Here is a 22538-nt window from a genome sequence, read left to right on the forward strand (position 1 = left end):
ATCCGTTAATATTTAACAGTACCTGTATCCAATTAAAAAAAATAGCGCTAGGTCAATTTGACACAGTTGAAACCTGAATGACCATATATTCAGTTAGACAACAAAAAAATCAGTCTCGGAGTGGGGTGTCTAACAACTACGCGGTGGATATTCATTGCCTGTTGAATTCACCACCGCACATTTGGATCAACTGAATGCACTTGTTCTGTCTCTTGGATAGACGATGGCACGTCCATATGTTTCTGGGTTCTACGAGTCTACACCAAACGCACAGAATGTCAGTGGCTGAGCATTGTATTCCATTCCCAAAGTGTGAAAGGAGGCACCGTGCAGCTATTGCAACATTGCATGTTTGGTGCAAATTCCAGGTGAATTTATAACTTGATGCATAGTGAAGGATAATTATTAATAATGAAAATAATAAAAAGAGAGATATGGCCATGCCTGTACTGTACCGAGAGTCTGTAGAAACGGCTGGAGATGACAGGGTTGAGTATTGTGATAAGGAAAGAAAATTGTGTGGAGTGACAGATCCAGGGAGTACAAAGGAAAAGGGGGAATTAATATTGAAATCACGGGATGCGGCTTGTTAGAAGCTGATGAAGGAAGGAAAGATATTAACTAAAAGGGGTATAAACATTGAGGAATTGAAAGGAAATTAGGTATTGTACATACAAGAATAAATGTGTGATTGGAAATAAAAGGCTCCCTGTCACTATATATTTTAAGTATGGCAGAATTGGGATTAGTAGCCTATAAGGTGACTTCATTGACATGCACATATTACTACCTATAATACTTAGATTTGGCAGATGAATTGTTGGGCATTTCACTTCGGGTGTGCTCATCAGATCAAGATAGCCAGTAGCAAAGTTTTGTTTGAGCGCCCTATTGCAATGAACTGTGAGGTGCCAAAATCACACTGTCTTTGCTTCATTAGACCCTACAGAAGAAAATATATGTTTATTTTTGTGAGTTGCCTCATTTTTGTCTAGTTCCAATTATTCACTGGGATCCAATCTTGTTTAAATGAAACTCCAACCTTGCAGAGGACACCATTTATAGATAAACTCAACTATTATACCTAGAGCTGAGCATTACCAGAGTTATTCTCAGCCAGAATCAACCTTTCCGCCTCTCCTGGGTCATGCTTTGTAAGTTTCAGCTACATTAATTGCTATTCTTTCAAACTTTAGAGCAGACAGGCCTAACCTACTCCATCTCACCTCAAATAACGAGCAAGCCTGCCATTACAGGAACCAGTCTATTGAATCTTAGATACACTTCCTCGATGGCAAGTCTGTCTTTCAGGTCAACAGATCAAAACTGTATAGGTCCCATGATTCTATATGATTGGCGTAAGACATCTTTACTCCTGTACTCAAATCTTAGTACAATAAAGACATAGATGCTAGTTACCCTCTAGAATTGCATTCTTCATCTGCATGTTAGCTTTCAGATCTTTTTCAATATGATGATTTCCCAATCTGCTAACCTTTATTAAAAAAAAAAAAAACCCTGCTTCTCTGTTTTGTGCAATGAAGTGGATGACCTCACATGTTTTCACATATTATTTTATCTGCCATGTTCACACCCACTCACTTAGGTTGCTTCTATTCCATAAATATTCTTTATGTCTGCTACAGTACTCCCAATCCTGCACCATCAGCAATCTTGTAACCATCACATATGGTCCCCCAAACAAACTATTGATACAGATCTTGAATACCTGGGGTCAAAGCTGGTACCCTATTCATCAAAGCCTGTCAACCAGAGAAAACGTATCCCCATACTTTGCTTTTTGTTAATTAGTACATTATCCATGTTGGCATGTCATCTATGCTTGTACATTGTCCCTCAAATCGATTTACTCTGACTTTATTCAGAAACCTGTGTGGGAACTTATCGAGTTCTACTGATCTCCCCCCCCCCCCCCCCCCCCCCCCCCCCCCCCCCCCCCTCATCTTTCCTACTTGCCACATTCTCAACTTCCAATAGACAAGACCATGACAGACTGTACAATTGCAATACTTTTATTTTGTAAGACGTGAACATAAACCGCCTGGGGATGGAGAGGTGTAATTTTGAGCTGGTGGAAGATAAACAAAGATAAATTAGTGAAGAACTGAGTTCATTTGCAGCAAAACATAGGACGACAGTGTAAACAGATCTAGGTTTGGCCTGCTGCTTCCTGAAATCGCTGCTTGCAACCACGTAAATGTTTTTATTAATTACAAACTATCCCTCGATTTTCACTATACTTGGCTTGTCATTATGTAGATTTTTATGTGTTCGGGAAATATATTTCCTTTAATTATAATAAATGGACGAAAATAAATAGGAAATGAGCCGATGTGCGCCTGTGTGACAGCTTGTGCTCTGCACCGCCCCTGGCGGGGTGCTATCAGCTCAGGATAATGTAGGAGTGAGCTGCCACCGCGGCTGTGGTCACCATTCCAGCGCGGATCACTTCCTTAAAAAAAGAGCACAACACTGCTCTGCACGTACGGAGCGGCTGGGAGCCATGGCGGAGAGTGGCGTTGGCGGGGCAGCGGGAGCGGCAGCGGCAGCGGCAGCGGGCGGGCTTCAGCAGGGATTCCCGGCGGTGTGTTTTGGAGCGGGCAGCGGCTGCTCGGATGCAGTGCCGCCAGTGTCGGTCTCCCTGGCTGCTCCCGTGGTGTCCGCGCCGCTGCTGGTCTGCCCCGCGGTGACGGACAGCGGCCGCTCCGCCGGCTCGGGTAGTCAGCAGCAGCAGCGGGAGAGAATCGCGCTGAGGAAGGCGCAGCTCCGCGGCTGTCCCCGGACAAAGAAACTGGAGAAACTCGGCGTTTACTCCGCTTGCAAGGTAGCCTCTAGCTCCACGAAGAAGCGAAATAATACAGGCTCCGCGCATCCGCACCAATCAAACAAACTAACTCGTTGGTTTCTTTAAAAAAAGCTCTCGAATGAAGTGACATGTCAGAATTAATTTTGTTTTGACCGAATATGTGTCAGGTCGGATTGTTTTCCAACAGGGGGCGGGTTTGTTTTTCTGTCTGGCGCGTATGTGTTGTAAACAGTGTAAGGATCGTTACATGCTGTGTCATTTTCTGAAACTGATGACAGTTTTATTTTAGGAGCATAATGTTACGATGATCGCGCAATTATCTCCAAAAGCAGCAGGAAATACTGTGATGGGTTATGTAGTGTAGATAATGTGAGGGAGGAACTTTTTATTTCAGTTTGACTTTTGATACTTTGCCAAATAAGTAGCAATTTCAATTCCCGCAGAAATGTGGAACAACCGATCTTTGAAATGATTACGTTTTTTTAAAATATATGGTCAATTGGATGAAAACATTTATCCTCTAGCGACATTTGTGCTACGCCTGTAATTAATTTACAAAAGTCTTGAGGACTTTATTTCCCCCCCCCCCAATACATGTCGCTTAAGGTAGGTTGAGATGATTAACTTCAGAGTAGACATTTGATTTATTTTATGAATTGAATGTACACACAAATATGAGTAACAGGTGCTCGATTGTAAAGTGTGAAGTGACAGAGATTGGAAAAGATACTGAGTGAAGAACACACTTTCCTTCTCCTTTTGTCGGGGTCAGAAACAAAATAAAAGAAATGTGTACAAAATTGTAATCACTTTACCAGAGATCACAGGAGCTTTTTTTTGGTGGTCTGTAAACAGAATATGGGGGGGGGGGGGGGGGGGGGGATTACTGATGCTATGGTCATCGTACCTTGGTGTGAGTTAAATTAAATAGAATTATGAACAGTTTCATTCTGAAGGTCCTCTGATTTTTCATCACCAGCAGGATAATAACCAGCCGCTAGTTTGTTGACATTGTCATGGTTTAGTCGTATTGGTATTGAATGCCACATGTTGCTAATCTTTCTAGGCTGAAGAATCCTGCAAATGCAATGGCTGGAAGAATCGGAATCCCCCTCCCACACCTCCAAGAGTAAACGTCCAGCAGACAGCTGTTAGTCTTGCAGAACCTTGCCGGAGTTGTGGCCATACACTAGGTAGGTACGGTACTCCCTCTTGTACACTCTCAGGTTAATAATGTATCGTGCAGTCTGAAGTCACACAAGTTTATCTACAATGATTTAGGAATTTCAGTTTAACAAATCTTTAGTTTATCACTATTATTAGAAAAATCACCATAACTTCAAGCCAGAACACTGATTTGCAGCAGAAAGCTTATGAGAGATTAAATTGATGTAGTGTATTTTAAAAAGCATAATAATTGTGGACACTTTTGTATCGTATTGCTGACGTATAGGCGTGTTTTCTGTACTCCAAATTCGAATGATTTGATTTTTTTTAAGTGTTTCCTAAAATAGATTAATTATGGGTGAATTTCTCTATGTTTTTGATCTCAGTTATTCCTCAGGAAACTAATACTGAAGCTGATAATTCAAAACACTTCATCTAAAACACCAGGATATAAACAAACTCTGCAAGTAAGGGCCAAATTAATGGTTACGCTAATAGACTGGAGATATGAGTGAAAATCTTACCATGTTGGGCAGGAAATTGACTTTAGTTAAATTATACACAAAATGTCACTAATTGGTCGAGTGTACTGATGCACTAATGGCCTTTGGTAAGGAAATTTGTGGTTGTTACTCGGTTTGGCGTATAATAATAATAAACTTTATTACGGACTCGAGGTCCAGACAAGGGGCAACGTTACATTTAAAAAAATGCATTGCATATTAAAAAATATCATAAAGTACATATAAAATCTTAGTATATCACTTATAAAAGCATCATAAATTATATATATTTTAAAAACACAATACATAAGTTAAAAATCCAGATTAAAAGAATGATCAATGTCCTACAACGATACCAGTGTCTCCATAGTTGGGATTTGTAGCGTGTAGTGCTAACCCTTATGGTTGACAAGGCCACAATAATTACATTTTTAAAGTCATTTATCCTGAAAATGAATTTATACATGTGATTTCTTAGGATAGCTTCTAAAGTACTGACACCTGCAGCCACAAACATATTACTGGCACTGCACTATCTAGGTTTCCTTAGCAGTGTTCTCATGGCATCGTTATATGCCATCTTTAGTCTCTGCAAACTCGTCTTTCCATAGTTCGACCACAGGTGCGCAGTGTAGAGTGGTGTGCAGTATGCACTAAATAGCGACATCTTCACCACATCTGCACACGCACCAAATTTACGCAAGAGAATATTCGCCTGTACATACAGCATGCGTCGTTGCCTATAAATATCCTCATCATCTGTCATTTGTTCTGTAATAATATGCCCTAGATATTTTACCTTATTACAGACACTAAGATTATTGTCAGACAATTTAAAATCAGGAAATTTTAGACATTTATCCTCTGGTTCTACAGATCATAACAGCACTCTTACTAGCATTATATTTAATGTCATGTTCCACACCATACACAGAACATATAGTAAAGAGCTGCTGGAGACCAGCGCTAGATGGACTAAAGACCACAAGATCATCTGCATACATAATATGGTTCACTAAAATATTACCAATCACGCACCCAGTATTACAGGCTTTCAATTGTTTAGACAGATCATCAATATATAGATTAAAAAGGACTGGGGACAAAATTCCCCCATGTCTAACACCATTGCTAACCCCAAATGGGGCTGAGACCCTATTGCCCCATTTTATTTGCATAGTCTGGTGGGCATACCAGTAGGCCAGAATTCTAACAATGTATTTAGGCACCCCTCTTTGACTCATTTTACCAAACAGCTTTCTGTGATTAACACGGTCAAAGGCTTTGGAAGCATCAATAAAGCACATAAGGATTGAAGAGTTTTTGCCTCTATATTTGTTTACAATCTCCTTTAGGGCATATATGCATAAGTCAGTGCCATGTTTAGCTTTAAAGCCAAACTGGTTATCTGTGGAGTTAACAAACTCATTTATTCTATCCAGCAGAACTCTTTCTAAAACTTTTGACAATATGCTGGCCAAAGCTATGGGCCTGTAATTATTTAGGCTGCCTACTTTACCAGCTTTGTCCTTAATGACCGGCACTAACAGGACAGACAACATTGAGTCTGGTAACAAGCCATGAATCATAAAGCCAGTAAAACAAATAGCAAGGAGAGGAGCTATCCTCATACTCGCATGCTTAAGGTGTTCAGCAGAAATATGATTCAAGCCACTTGCTTTGTTGTTGGACAGCTTGTTCATGGCATGATACACCTCATGTGACATAATCGCCATCGAGTCATTACTCTCAATATTGTCCACCCTGCACAAGTCACCTTGGACACAGTTGAATAAATTGCTATCATGTTGTCGTCATAACTCCGCGATATATAACTCCAGAGCCTGCACTGTTATTCACATGTACCAGTCCTTTAAAGTAATCCAGCAAGCCATCAGCATTGAGGACGATTGGGGAAGGGCAACACATTCTGGGGAAAGCTAGTGGCATTCACATCCCATGAATAAACTGAAGTAATCAGGAGTCAATTAAAGAACATCTTGCAGGAAAAAATAGAGTTCCAGCTGAAAGTAATTTTGGTATATTTATCTTGTATATTCAGTTAGCAGTGATTAATGTTACCAAATGTACTGGAGAAAATCAAGAACAAGTCAATTAAATTAAAATGAAGAAAGCTGCAAATCTGAAATTTAAAAAAATAGAAAATGTCCAACAGGTCATGCAGCATCTGTGGAAAAGAAACAAAATTAATGTTTTGAATTTGAATTCGTCAGGACCAGGAAAGAGAGAAATGATAACAAGTTAGAAGTTAAAGCAAATAATTTAACTTGTTGAGAAGTTAGAGAAGGGATGGAAAGGGCAAAGTGAATATCTCTGATAGTATGAGGTCAGAGTTGCTATGAGGTTAAGTTGTAGAGGCCATCTGCTTTTTGGTTTATGGGAGCAGTTAGAAAGAGAATCAATGCAGCAATGGTTGGGAGATGAGGGCTGTTACAGAGTACGAATACAGAAAACGACTGCAAAAAGGTGTGAAATGCAAAGTTCTAGGATATGGTTAGTTTAGTTTACAGAGACAACATGGAAACAGGCCCTTCAGTCCACTGAGTCTGCGCCGCCCAGCGATCCCCATACATTAACACTATCCTGCACACACGAGGGACAATTTACAATTATACCAAGCCTATTAGAAACATAGAAACATAGAAATTAGGTGCAGGAGTAGGCCATTCGGCCCTTCGAGCCTGCACCGCCATTCAATATGATCATGGCTGATCATCCAACTCAGTATCCCGTACCTGCCTTCTCTCCATACCCTCTGATCCCCTTAGCCACAAGGGCCGCATCTAACTCACTCTTAAATATAGCCAATGAACTGGCCTCGACTACCCTCTGTGGCAGGGAGTTCCAGAGATTCACCACTCTCTGTGTGAAAAAAGTTCTTCTCATCTCGGTTTTAAAGGATTTCCCCCTTATCCTTAAGCTGTGACCCCTTGTCCTGGACTTCCCCAACATCGGGAGCAATCTTCCTGCATCTAGCCTGTCCAACCCCTTAAGAATTTTGTAAGTTTCTATAAGATCCCCTCTCAATCTCCTAAATTCTAGAGAGTATAAACCAAGTCTATCCAGTCTTTCTTCATAAGACAGTCCTGACATCCCAGGAATCAGTCTGGTGAACCTTCTCTGCACTCCCTCTATGGCAATAATGTCCTTCCTCAGATTTGGAGACCAAAACTGTACGCAATACTCCAGGTGTGGTCTCACCAAGACCCTGTCCAACTGCAGTAGAACCTCCCTGCTCCTATACTCAAATCCTTTTGCTATGAAAGCTAACATACCATTCGCTTTCTTCACTGCCTGCTGCACCTGCATGCCCACTTTCAATGACTGGTGTACCATGACACCCAGGTCTCGCTGCATCTCCCCTTTTCCTAGTCGGCCACCATTTAGATAATAGTCTGCTTTCCTGTTTTTGCCACCAAAATGGATAACCTCACATTTATCCACATTATACTGCATCTGCCAAACATTTGCCCACTCACCCAGCCTATCCAAGTCACCTTGCAGTATCCTAGCATCCTCCTCACAGCTAACACTGCCCCCCAGCTTAGTGTCATCCGCAAACTTGGAGATATTGCCTTCAATTCCCTCATCCAGATCATTAATATATATTGTAAATAGCTGGGGTCCCAGCACTGAGCCTTGCGGTACCCCACTAGTCACTGCCTGCCATTGTGAAAAGGACCCGTTTACTCCTACTCTTTGCTTCCTGTTTGCCAGCCAGTTCTCTATCCACATCAATACTGAACCCCCAATGCCGTGTGCTTTAAGTTTGTAAACTAATCTCTTATGTGGGACCTTGTCGAAAGCCTTCTGGAAGTCCAGATACACCACATCCACTGGTTCTCCCCTATCCACGCTACTAGTTACATCCTCGAAAAATTCTATAAGATTCGTCAGACATGATTTACCTTTTGTAAATCCATGCTGACTTTGTCCAATGATTTCACCACTTTCCAAATGTGCTGCTATCCCATCTTTAATAACTGACTCTAGCAGTTTCCCCACTACTGATGTTAGACTAACTGGTCTGTAATTCCCCGTTTTCTCTCTCCCTCCCTTCTTAAAAAGTGGGGTTACGTTTGCTACCCGCCAATCCTCAGGAACTACTCCAGAATCTAAAGAGTTTTGAAAGATTATTACTAATGCATCCACTATTTCTGGAGCTACTTCCTTAAGTACTCTGGGATGCAGCCTATCTGGCCCTGGGGATTTATCGGCCTTTAATCCATTTAATTTACCCAACACCACTTCCCGGCTAACCTGGATTTCACTCAATTCCTCCAACTCCTTTGACCCGCGGTCCCCTGCTATTTCCGGCAGATTATTTATGTCTTCCTTAGTGAAGACGGAACCAAAGTAGTTATTCAATTGGTCCGCCATATCCTTGTTCCCCATGATCAACTCTAAAATGGAACAATTCAATTTTCACCCGTTGGGTTGCAAGCTGCCCGAGCGGAACATGAGGTGTTGGTCCTCCAGTTTGCGTGTCATCTGCAAATTTGCTAGTGTTACGTTTAATCCCATCATCTAAATCATTAATATATATTGTAAATAGCTGCGGCCCCAGCACCGAGCCTTGCAGCATTCCACTGCCTGCCATTCTGACAGGGACTCATTTATTCCTACACTTTAACCATATAACCATATAACAATTACAGCACGGAAACAGGCCATCTCGGCCCTACAAGTCCGCGCCGAACAATTTTTTTCCCTTATTCCCACCTGCCTGCACTCATACCATAACCCTCCATTCCCTTCTCATCCATATGCCTATCCAATTTATTCTTAAATGATACCAACGAACCTGCCGCCACCACTTCCACTGGAAGCTCATTCCACACTGCTACCACTCTCTGAGTAAAGAAGTTCCCCCTCATGTTACCCCTAAACTTCTGTCCCTTAATTCTGAAGTCATGTCCTCTTGTTTGAATCTTCCCTATTCTCAAAGGGAAAAGCTTGATCACATCAACTCTGTCTATCCCTCTCATCATTTTAAAGACCTCTATCAAGTCCCCCCTTAACCTTCTGCGCTCCAGAGAATAAAGACCTAACTTATTCAACCTATCTCTGTAACTTAGTTGTTGAAACCCAGGCAACATTCTAGTAAATCTCCTCTGTACTCTCTCTATTTTGTTGACAGACTTTATTTCCTGTCTGCCAACCAATTCCTTATCCATGCCAATACCCTACCGCCAATACCATGTGCTCTAATTTTGCCCACTAATCTCCTGTATGGGACCTTATCAAAGGCATACTGAAAATCCAGATACTACATCCACTGGCTCTCCTTCAGCCATTTTACTAGTCACATCCTCAAAAAAGCTACTTAGGGCTCTTAAAGATAGCAGAGTCAGGGGATATGGGGGAAAGGCAGGAACGGGGTACTGATTGGGGATGATCAGCCATTGAATGGTGGTGCTGGCTTGAAGGGCCGAATGGCCTACTCCTGCACCTATTGTCTAAAATTCCACAAGATTAGTCAAGCAGGATTTCCCCTTCATAAATCCATGCTAACTTTGGAATGAAATGATCCTGTATCTTCTGGATTATGCCCTGAAATTCCTGCCATTGCTGTTCCACCGTCATTCCTGCTCCACCGTCATTGCTGCTAGGATCATTTTCCAGTCGACCTTGGCCAGCTCCTCTCTCATGCCTTTATAGTCCTCTTTGTTCAACTGCAACACTGACACTTCTGATTTAACCTTCTCCCTCTCAAATTACAGATTGAAACATATCATATTATGGACATTACCTCCTAGCGGTTCCTTTACCTTGAGTTCCCTTAATAAATCTGGTTCATAGATAAACCCCAAATCCAGAATTGCCTTCTCTCTGGTAGGCTCCAGTACAAGCTGCTCTGAATCCATCTCGGAGGCATTCTACAAACTCCCTTTTTTTGGGTCCAGAACCAACCTGATTTTCCCAGTCTACCTGCATATTGAAATCCCCCATCACCACAGTGGCATTACCTTTGTTACATGTCAATTTTAACTCCTGCTGCAATTTGCACCCTGGGTACAGGCTACTATTCGGGGCCTGTTTATCATTCCCATTAGTGTCTTCTTACCTTTACAATTCCTCAATTCTATCCACAGTGACTACATCGTCAGTCCGTATGAAACCCTCGCAAGGGACTGAATTTCATCCCTCACCAACAGAGCTACCACACTTCCTCTGCCCACCTGCCTGTTGTTTCTTTTTTTTTATTTAAATTTTTTTTTTTTTTTTAAATTTTTAAATTTTTATTAGAAGCAATTGTACAAAGATAAATCATTCGGCATCTAAGATTATACAATTATTGTACAGCTCGAAAAAGCACAAAGAAAAGACCCCTAAACATCCAAAATAGTGTGGCTGAAAAAAAAAGATATTAATAAAAAAAGAAAAAGAAAAGTGGTGATATACCTGCCCCTCGTCTCCCCCTGCCCACCTCACCCAGCCCAGAATCGGATTTAAATTTAGATTTGTGTTGCCCCATACTATTCTTGTAAGAATTCGGCAAAGGGTGTCCATGTCTTGAGAAATTGATCTGGTTTTTCTGCCAAGACAAGCCTAATATTTTCCAAATGTAGTGTCTCGGACATGTTTGAATCCACATCTTCACTGTAGGGACTGTTGTCTGTTTCCAAAATTTAAGTATTAGTTTTTTCGCAGTTATCAGGCCATAGTTAAGGAAACGTCTTTGAAATAGTGTTAGCTCAGAACAGGCTTCTGACATACCTAGTGTGATCAATTCTATGTCGGGGTCCAATTTTATTTTAAGTATTTTAGAAAGAATATCAAAAATTCCCCTCCAGAAGTTGTGTAATTTTGTACAGGAAGCAAAGGAATGGGTTATGGTTGCATCTTGGAGTAGACATTCATCACAAATAGGGGAGACATTTGGGAAGATCTTAGTCAATTTAGACTTTGAGTAATAAAGTCTATGCAGTATTTTAAATTGTATTAGCGAGTGCCTAACATTGAGAGAACAGTTGTGTATATATAGAAGGCTTTCCTCCCAACTATCTTTTAAAATTGTTAGGCCCAGTTCATCTTCCCAAGCTCGCCTAATTATTTCCGACGATGGAGTTTGTAAATTTAAAAGGGTATTATAAAGGTACGATATTAACTTATTCGAATCCGACTTTCTAATCATGCATTCGTCTAATATGTCTGGAACCATATATTGACAATCTTGGGTGTGTGATTTCACATAGTCTCGTATTTGAAGATATCTAAAGTATTGGCTACCTTTCAGATGATATTTCGACTGTAATTCTTGAAATGAGAGGAGGGTCCCCATCTCATAAAGGTCTCCCAGCTTTTTAATTCCTAAGCTTTCCCATTGTATAAACGCCTTGTCTAAAGTAGACGGTTTAAACAAGGGATTATTGGCGATTGGTAAGAGGAGAGATAAATTTCTCAATTTAAGGGTTGATTTCACCTGTTTCCAGATTCGTAAGGTGCAATGGATTATCGGATTTTTCTCATACGCTGATTTCTTCAGATTTATTCGAGAGAGAAGAATCATGCCTATGTTAAAAGGCAAACAATTTTCCCTCTCCATTTTTAGCCAGTTTATTTGTTGGCATGTATCGTCCATCCAATAGATTAAATTTTTAATGTTCGTTGCCCAGTAATAATAAAAAAATGAGGGAAAGCCAGTCCACCGATTTCTTTAGGTTTACATAAATGTTGTTTATGAATTCTGTGAGTTTTGTAATCCCAGATAAAGTTTGTAATCTCAGAATCGAGTTGTTTTTTTTAAATTTAGGGAGAAAAATCGGTATTGATTGAAATAGGTACGGGATTTGTGAAAGGAAGATCATCTTTATGGCATTTATTCTACCTATAAGGGAGATTGGAAGTGTTTTCCAAAATTGAATAAGGGCATTTAATTTGGTGATTAATGGTGGAAAATCTGCTTGAAATAAAGAAGAGTATTTGCTAGTCACGTAAACTCCAAGATATTTAAATTTTTCCGTAGCAATTCTTTTTTATTTTTTTTATTTATTTTTTATTAGAAGTACAGTAAATTACAATAATACACATCACATATATCTTAATACATTTGTTGTACCACTTCGTTTTTCGAGCTTTAAAAAAGATAGAAATAAAAGAAGTAAGGAAAGTGAGCAAGAATCGTGAAGGTGCAGGAAAGTGTTGGGAAAAGAAAGCCCCTTAGGGAAGAAGTTAGAGAAGGAAGTAAAGAAAGGAAATTAGACCCTAGAAAGAAAAGAAAAAAAAGGAAAAACAATCGCTCTATTGTAACACAAAACTCCACAAACAAGGATATACCAACCGTATTTTTTTTTTTTTATAACTTTATTTTATACCCCCCGTTACCAGATCCTGGTACCATTTATATTTTAAATTACTATTGCACCTTATACTTGTAATAGTTCCATAAATGCAGACCACGTCTTTTGGAAGTGGTCTGCTTTGCCTGCTAGGAGGAGTCTCATCTCTTCCAAGTATAGTGTTTCGAACATGTTTGAAATCCACATTTTTATTGTTGGTATTGGAGCATTTTACCAAAATTTGAGTATAAGCTTTTTTCCCATTATTAGCCCGTAATTAAGTAAGTTCTTTTGAAACACGTTTAATTTGGGGTTACCTTCCGATATTCCAAAAATGATCCATTCTGCTTTTGGTACAAGTTTTATTTTAAATAATTTTGTGAAGATTTCAAACTTGTAATCCGTAGCAATTCTAAAGGGAAATTTTAGAATTCGAGTCTTGAGGTTTTATCGACATAATTTCACTTTTGTTCCAATTTATTCTATACCCTGAAAAGGAGCCAAATTCTTCTATAAGATTTAGTATGTTTGGAATACTAAGTTGGTTCTATAGGACATATAACCCTGAATATTCAGTTCCCAGTCCCGATCCTCCTGCAGCCAAGTCTCTGTAATCCCCACAATGTCATATCTACCAATCTCTAACTGAGCCTCAAACTCATCCACTTTGCTTCTTGTACTTCGTGCATTCATATATAATAATTTAAATCCATTATTCACCTCACTTTTCACATTGATTCCTATTTCACTTGGCCATACTCTCCTATCCCTTCGTGAGCTTTCTGCCCCGTTAATTCTGGTGTCTTTCTTAATTTTTCCTATACTCTCTTTCCCTTTAACTTCAACCTTGTATTTCCAATTTGTCTCCTCTCCCCCCCCATTATTTAGTTTAAACCTACCCGTGTTGCAGTGGAAAACCTGCCTGCCAGAATGCTGGTCCCCCGCCTGTTAAGGTGCAACCCGTCCCTTTTGTATAAATCACCATTACCCCAAAACAGATCCCGGTGGTCTAAGAATCGAAATTCCTGCCCCCTGCACCAGCTCCTCAGACACACATTCAGATCCCCTATCTCCCTGTTCACTAGCACGAGGAACTGGAAGCAAACCGGAAATAACCACCCTGGAGGTTCTGCTTTTCAGTCTTCCAAGGTCTCTACAGTCACGCTGCAGAATCTCTTTCCTCTTCTTCCCGGCGTAATTTGTGCCGATATGCACTACCACTTCCGGCTGCTCACCATCACCCTTGAGGATGCCCTGCAATCGGTCTATGACGTCCTGGATCCTGGCACCAGGGAGGCAACACACCATCCTTGAATCCCGCCTGTTGCCGCAGAAACTCCTGTCTGTACCTCTCACTATGGAGTCCCTACTACCACGGCTCTGCCTGACGTCTGTCTCTTCGGCTTTGCTTTAGTGCCACATAGAAGATGAGATGCTGATTCTCAAGCTTACATTGGGCATTATAATAGCAGTGCAGAGGGCTGTAGACAGGTAGATCAGAGTTAGAGTTGAATGGAGAATTAAAGTAGAAGGTAACAGGGAGCTTCGAATGGCTCCTATGAACTAAACCGTGGTTCTCCACAGAACAATCACCAATTCTGCATTTAGTTTCTCTATTGCAGTGGAGACCAAAATTATTAATGCCATGAACGAGTTCTCTAAATTAAATGTACATTCAGTACACTTGGAACAAAATACTGCAGTTGCTGAAAATCTGAAACAGAAGTGCAAATTGCTGAAAGCACTCATCAGGCCAAGTAGTATCAGTGGGGAGAAGAGCAGAGAAAATGCTTCAGTCAAAAGACCCTACTTTAAAAGTTGAAAAGTGAGAAATCATGCAAAGACACAAGGAACGGCAGATGCTGAATCTTGATCAAAATACAGTACTGGAGGAACTTAGCGGACCCAGCAGCATCTGTGGAGGGAATGGATAAGCGACTCTTAGTCTGAAGAAGGGTCACAACACGAAACATCGCCTGGCCATTCCCTCCACAGATGCTGCCTGTCCTGCTGAGTTCCTCCAACACTTAGTGTTTTGCTCGAGAAAACAAGCAGTAATGGAAAAAGGGAAGCAGAGAGGGCAATGGGGACATCTGTGATAGAGAACAGACCAAAGTTGTCAAGGGAACAATTACTTTAAAGACTGGGAGTGGGAGACCTGAAACAGAAAAAGGATTTAATTTGGTACAGAAAGCCATGTCTGTGGAGAGAGAAGAAATAAAAGGGATTACCTGCATTTGTTAAATTTAATTATAATGTCCCGAGGGCATTAACATACCCAGATGAATGATGGTGCACTGTTTCTTTTGTCTGGCATATGTCTTTTGTCTGTGTACATTATCATCATCAAGACCTGGTCATCAATTTAACAAATTCCCTTTTTTCTTCTCACCATAGATCTGAATTTTATATTGCTGAGTGCTTCCAGGCATTTTTTGTTTTGTGTGATTTTTGCATTTTTATTGAGAAAATTTATGTTGGTTTACAAATTACACGCTCACATTGTCAGTCTAACCGTGCTTGAACAGATGGTTTCCATTAATGAAAGGATCAACAAGGATATTGAAGTTTCATCTGTTCATTTACCCTAAATTGGTTCTGTAAATGTCTGCTACATAATGGGTGTCCCCACAAAAGTTATATTTTGGGGTAGCAATGTAAAATAACAAAAGAAGGTAGTGAAATATTATATTATAAATATATCATAAATACAGCAGATACTAGGATAAATATAGCAGATAGCCATTGAGTACCTGGCTGGGAGGGAAACAGAGTTATCATTCCACATCTGAAGAGGGGTCCCAACACAAAATATCGCCTGTTCGTTCCCCCCCAGACATGCTGCCTGACCCGCTGAGTTACGCCAGCATACTGGTTTACTCAAGATTGAAGTTCTCTGTGTCCATGTTACTGCTCCTCAAAGTATGCCTTCTTTGAAGAGGTTCTCTTTTCTCTGATGGGGGTTCTGTAAATCCCTCTCTCATCGCTCCCCGTCTGTGATTACTAATGCACTCCTACAAGAGGAAGATGACTAAACTTTATTGCCTTTCCTCACAGTGGGAAACGTTGATCCCGCTGTGTGGGGATGCTTATGTTAAATCCTATCGTGTATTGTGTTCTTTTTATTCGTATGGCTGTATGGTAACTCAAATCTCACTGTACCAATTGGTGCACATGACAATAAATGTAACTTGAACTTTTGACCATTTTCTGACCCAGACTCACTATTACAGCCTCGTGTCTTCCAGCTCTGTTTCCAGCCATCCCAATACAGGCCTAACCAGGGGAGTCTGAAAAAGTACCCTGACCCGAAACGTCCCCTGTGCATTCCCTCCAGATATGCTGCCTCATGCCCTGAGTTACCCCAGCAATTTGAATAGCAAACTGAGTTTATTTCTGCATTACCAAAATATCTTTTTCATATCTTCTGTTTCTATGCTACTGTAAATTTGTCATTGGGCGTTTCTTGACAGAACACAACAAATGATTTGTAAAGTGGTCATGATGGCTGCACTCACTTGATTCAAACACTTCATATTACCAATGGCAGTCTCTGGCACTGAATGAACACCACAACTGCCCTTGCTGCTCAATGTTCTTTCCTTACAATAATTGCTGTAAGCTTTTAATGTCAAATTATATCTGGTATGTGAGTTCCAGTAACAGATTGCCTTGAGACATCAGTAATAATAATAGCAGAAATAGTTGCTGGGGAAGTACAAAGTATAATTGCATTGGTCCTGTTCATTTCACTAGAGTTTGAAATATTTGTAAATCCTATCATGTCGCCTTCCCTGATTCCTGCATTTTCCCCCTTCCTCCCCCCCCCCTCCCCCCTCCCCACCCCCCGCTCTTTCTAACTACCTCGTCATTTCATTTGTGACCAGTGCCTTATAAATCCTCAGCATTACATCACTGTCATTACATTGTTAGCTTCTTCTGATATTTCAATGAATTTCGCTGTTTTCTCTATTCTTATTGTGCTGTTCATATGGTAACATAACGGTTCATTGGGGCATGGGAAGAGAAAAGTGATATTGTAGTTAACATTATCTATTGGACCTTCAATCCACAGATAAGAAACAAAGCACCACTGAAACCTTCTGTAGAGAATTGATGAATCAGACTCTCACATGTTCACTAGTTGGTCAAAGAGCCCAGGTTAATAAAACAGCAGGTTTACATGGAAAATGATAGTGGGATAGGATTTCAAACAAAACTGGTCTAGAATTTAGCCAAATTAAATATCCCCTAAAACTTAGTTTCACTTTTAACTTTAAAGGACATTATTTTTTGTCATTCAATGTGAAATGGTTTAGTTCTAGCTTGCATAACATTAAGACTCCAGCAATTCAAATGTTGACGGCGTAAAATCATCTTGCCTAGCCTTTATTTGCAAAAAAATCTGCATTTTTAGATGTTTTGCTTACTGTGGAATTAGACAGAATCTCTAAACTGGACATCACTAGCTGAGAAGTGTAAAAAGAAAAGAAACTAAATTGCTATCCCAATGACCAACACTGCAGTATGCCTGCAACTAGCTGACTACCATTTAATCTGTCCTTGAACCATTCCTATCTTGCAAGACAGTTCCTGGTATCATTTGGCAGTGGGTAATCGTTGACCTTTAGCCCTCTGTTGAACCATGGTCCAATAAATCAGTTTACCACAAGTAATTTCCTGATTATTATTCTTGAAACTTTTTCCGTGCCCTGTTTTGAAACAGTAACTAAGTTCCCACATGCTGGGACCACATTAAAGTCAGTTGATTCTTACTCCATTATCACTAAGCTTGATATCCAACAGCACACTTCATGGGACTACTCTGGCAGGCAGAATCAGGGTGGTAGGGAATGGAGTTCATGTTTTGAACCTAAATGTTACCTGTGTTTAAGGCCTATTTTGACTGCTATCTCTCTCTTGTCCTCTTGGTAATTTTGCAGATGGGACAACTAAATATTTCTAGAGTTACACACAAAATGCTGGAGTAACTCAGCGGGTCAGACAGCATCTCTGGATAGAAGGAATGGGTGACATTTTGGGTTGAGAGCCTTCTTCGCCTGTCCCACTTGGGAGACCTCCACCACGAGTTCTGGCGACCTTAAGAGCCAAAAAATAAAAAAACAATGTCGCGGTGATCTACGACCTTCCTCGACTATGTGTACGACCTCCTATGTATATGTTGAAGACCTCCTTTGACTATGAAGAAGACCTCCTTCGACTATGTTGAAGACTGGCTTCGACCATGTACGTTTTACTCGAGGATGGTCTCTGGCAAATTGGTCCGTGAATGAGCACGACCCCCTTCGACCTCAGACGACCACACCGAAAACCAACAACGACCAGTGACGAGTGTCTACAGCTCAAATGATCACTTGATAAAATGATGTCATGTCTGCATTTTATTTCTCACAAAAAAATGCCTCCCAGGCTTTTTTTTAATCATTCTGAACCATGCAGGCAATAAAGGAACTAGTTTGGAGGATGTTAGTAAAAATACAACTACTGCTGTTTGCAGTAGCCCTATTGCTTCAGCAGCCTTTTAAGAAAGGCAGAAGGGGAAGAGCAAGGGTGAAGAGGAAGCACAAGAAGAGTTCTCAATGGGTGAATGGAGAGGATGTGATGGACTGTCCCAGTACACCAGATGACTGCAAGAGAGTGACGCTGGGCTTTGACAAAAGATGGAACTTTAAGTACACGTGTGGGGCAGTGGATGGCAAGCATGCCATTCTTGTATCTGTCCCTGTACCCTTCATTTTCCTTATCGTACAGGATGGCATTCTGCTGGAACCATTCCTCAAGGTCCCCCTCCTGCTGCCTGGTGAAGGTGTAGGGCATAACCTTCCTCCAGCCCTCCCTCACCACCAATGGGGCATCTGCCACTGATGCTGTGTCAGACACAGGAGAAAGGGCTGCTTTGCTGCCTTCAAATGAGGCAGTGAAGGATGGGGTGGTGGTGGGGCACATATACTAACACCCTGGTCTCCTCCTCCAGGGGCCTCTCATGCAGGGCTACCTCCTCCTGCACTATCACTATCTTGTGGCATCACCTCCTGGGTGGGCAACACCTGCATGGCAGGTTTTTTTTAAGGATGTGCCCTCCCCCTGCGCTGCTGCCCTTTTGGTGCCATCTCTAAAACACGTCTCCTCTCCAAAAAACTCTCCAGCTATGAATGAACATGCCCTGGAGCGACAGAGGTCACGTGCTGCTGTTTAAATTACCTTTTTTTCCTACTGACCTTTATTTCACCCCTGAGCTATTACCTTCGACCGCCTTCGAGTACCTACGACTAGCATCACGACCTACTAAAAAAGTATCGATTTTTCCCACGGCGACCTATGTTAAGTCACGGTCAATTTTTAACATCTTGAAAAATACGCCGCGATTTAGCTGAAGCCTCGACTACGCGGAGACCACTCTCGAGCATGAAGGAGAGTGACGAAGACCTCCTACAACCTCGTGGCGACCTTGCCGCGACTATGGGTCGCGAGCAAACTCGCCAGAACTCCCGGTGGAGGTCTCCCAAGTGGGACAGGCCCTTTACTCCAGCATTTTATGTCTCTCTTCGGTTTAAACCAGTATCTGGAGTTCCCCCCTAAATATTTCGGGGCTTGATTGTACATTTTTATTTCCATGTTTGATTTGCAGAAAATAATCTACTTTGGCAGGAAATTTGAAGATTCTAAAGTTTTTTGCAAAATATCCTTTCACAATGTGTGGCCTGGGTGGTCAAGGATTAGGAGTCATCATGTAAATAAATGTCAGTCAAGAATAGTTTGTATCATCAACACTTGAGAATCTGAATGGTCTCACTAAGAACAAAACGGTCCCACACAAAGACAAAACTAATCCTCTGTTGTGAATATGCGATTTATGCTAAAAAAAACTTTTAAAGAATATTTAACTTGGTTTGCATAATTTTCTTGAATTGAGTAGTGATTTTCATGAAGGTATGGGGATTTGCACAACCAGTATTTTAACTTTTAATTTATTCTGTTTAAGCTGAAATCAAAAGCAATGTTTTTAACTTTTTTTAGCTGATCATGTTTCCCACTTGGAAAATGTATCGGAAGAAGAAATGAATAGGCTTCTTGGAATAGTACTGGATGTGGAATACTTATTTACCTGTGTCCACAAAGAAGAAGATGCAGACACTAAACAAGTTTACTTTTACTTGTTCAAAGTAGGTATAAGGATAGATAACGTAATCATCCTATTTATTTTGAGTCTTTGACAAGTAAGCAGCTGTTTTTTATTTGAAGTATTTACTGCATAAGCTGTTAAATGAATTCCACCCGATTGAAATCACAAGACCACATGTTCTAGCCACATGCATGGCAATAAAAAGTTTGATTCCTGTTTAAATGATATGCATTTAAATTTAAATGTACTTAAAAATCATTGTCAGGTTTGGTTCTGTCATACAGGTAATTACGTAAGAAATTTTTATGATCATTATGATAAATGGTTTTGGTATACATAGAAAAAGAACAGTTTGAATACAGAACAATTTAATATAATTATGATCTGCCAAAACCAACATTTAATATGAGTGCACATGGGAAGGGATATCAATTTAAGAAGTTATGCCAATTGAGTTGAAAATTGTTTTCAAAATTATACATTCCCAAATTTAATTGTGGTCAAACCCAATTTTGAAAATTGCAGAACATGAATTCATCCACAAATCAGCCCAATAAGGGTAGCTTCACATCACATAATTTTTAACAATTTTGCATCAAAATAGATTCCTAAATAACATATATATCAATCCCAGTGCAATTGTATTAATGGAGTTGTAAATTGATTTTATCATCAAAACAAGATTAATTTTAATAATCTTCACTGATGGGTGTGAGTATTGAAAACTTGCCACGATGACTGGTTTGATATGGGGCTGTGGCCTTTATGGGTAGGACTAGCTAACGTTCAGTTGAAAGATTGGGAAATCATCAGGAAATTGATTTAAATTGCTTTAAACCCATACTAAAAATGGGTGGAGCAGCTGGTAGAGCTGCTGCCTCACACGCCTGAGACCCGGGTTTGATCCTGACCTCGGGTGCTATCTGAGTGCAGTTTGCATGTTCTCCCTGTGATGGTGTGGGTTTCCTCTGAATGCTCCGGTTTCCTCCCACATCCCAAAGATGTGAAGGTTTCTCGATTAACTGGTCTCTGTAAAAATGGCCCCTCTTGAGTAGGATGAGAAAGTGGGATAACAGAACTCATGCAAATGGGATCGATGGTCAGTGTGGACTCGATCGGTCGAAGGGCCTGTTTCCATGCTGTATCTCTAGACTGAACTAAACTAAATAAATAATTTGTACTGTATATTTTCTCAAGACAAACAATATAGAGGAAGCTCCAGCATCTTTTGACCTGAATGAGATTTAGATGATTTTATAAATCTATAGTAAGAGAATATCATGCTTGATGAATCACAAAGTGTCTTTTGAAGCGTCATTTCTAACGCTTGAGTGCTGTTCTATGGCTGGTTTATACAAAGTGGCAGGTTGTTTTATCACGTATGTTTAACTAGTGAAAAACATGGATTCTCTCGGCAAACACTCTTACACTTGGATTATCAGCACAGATCTTTGAATAAGGATCAAATTGTGAACTCTAATTTTCTTTTTCTGTACAATTGGTGGAAGATCTGAGACAAATTGGAATATTTACAGATGACATTTTAGATTTAGGAATCCAGTTCTATACAATATTCATTTGAGAATTTTGTTCAGAAGCAAACCACAAGCTCTTTCTTTTAATATTTTTAAATTGAGAATCGGATTACAACTAAAGTTAAATGTTTATGGCTTAATCTGGGAAACCTTACAGCTCCTCACCCTGTCACCTACTTTCATTATTCATTTACTTTACATTAGATGACGATACAACAGCATAAACCGTTACAAAAATTGGCAACACAAATTCACAACTGATAATTATATTTTAAGGATTTCCATTTGGTTTTCCAGTCAATCAGAATAATGCACTAGTGTGTATGTTGTGGGTTTATTTCTTGGCCTTATTGAGGACCATGATTCTCCAACAAACTTTTATTTTAGAATTCTGTGGTCATGTTTATAATGACAGCAAATTGTGTACATTTATTTGCCCCCCCCCCCCCCCCAAAAAAAAATCTTCAATTTTTACTGTGTGTAGGAGCCTTTTATGTTTAGGATAGTTACTGTTGGCATATTATATTATTTTGTCTAGATATATCTTGCAGTATTATTTTGGACATTTGGGGGTGGTCAATAGACAATAGGTGCAGGAGTAGGCCATTCGGCCCTTCGAGCCAGCACCGTCATTTAATGTGATCATGGCTGATCATCCCCAATCAGTACCCCGTTCATGCTTTCTCCCCATATCCCCCTGACTGCTATTTTTAAGAGCCCTATCTAGCTCTCTCTTGAAAGCATCCCGAGAACCTGCCTCCACCGCCCTCCGAGGCAGAAATTTCCACAGACTCGCCACTCTCTGTGAGAAAAAGTGTTTCCTAGTCTCCGTTCTAAATGGCTTACTCCTTATTCTTAAACTGTGGCCCCTAGTTCTGGACTCCCCCAACATCGGGACCATGTTTCCTGACTCTAGCGTGTCCAAACCCTTAACAATCTTATATGTTTCAATGAGATCCCCTCTTATCCTTCTAAACTCCAGAGTGTACAAGCCCAGCCGCTCCATTCTCTCAGCAAATGACAGTCCCGCCATCCCGGGAATTAACCTTGCACAGGGTG

The 22538-nt window shown here is 40.5% G+C and overlaps 1 protein-coding gene across 4 annotated transcripts in view; it reads left to right on the forward strand.

Moving 5' to 3' along the window:
* The first annotated feature begins 2414 nt into the window (after positions 1-2414).
* kat2b (lysine acetyltransferase 2B) overlaps positions 2415-22538 on the forward strand; it is an 80574-nt gene continuing 60450 nt past the window's right edge. For all 4 annotated transcript variants that reach the window (XM_033012146.1, XM_033012154.1, XM_033012161.1 and 1 more), the window contains exons 1-3: positions 2415-2845; positions 3894-4020; positions 19839-19984. In XM_033012146.1, the coding sequence (XP_032868037.1) occupies positions 2525-2845; positions 3894-4020; positions 19839-19984 (594 nt within the window). In that variant the 5' untranslated portion in view covers positions 2415-2524. The remainder of the gene's footprint in view (positions 2846-3893; positions 4021-19838; positions 19985-22538) is intronic.

Source organism: Amblyraja radiata, chromosome 2, assembly GCF_010909765.2.
Source record: "Amblyraja radiata isolate CabotCenter1 chromosome 2, sAmbRad1.1.pri, whole genome shotgun sequence".
Lineage (NCBI taxonomy): Eukaryota > Metazoa > Chordata > Chondrichthyes > Rajiformes > Rajidae > Amblyraja > Amblyraja radiata.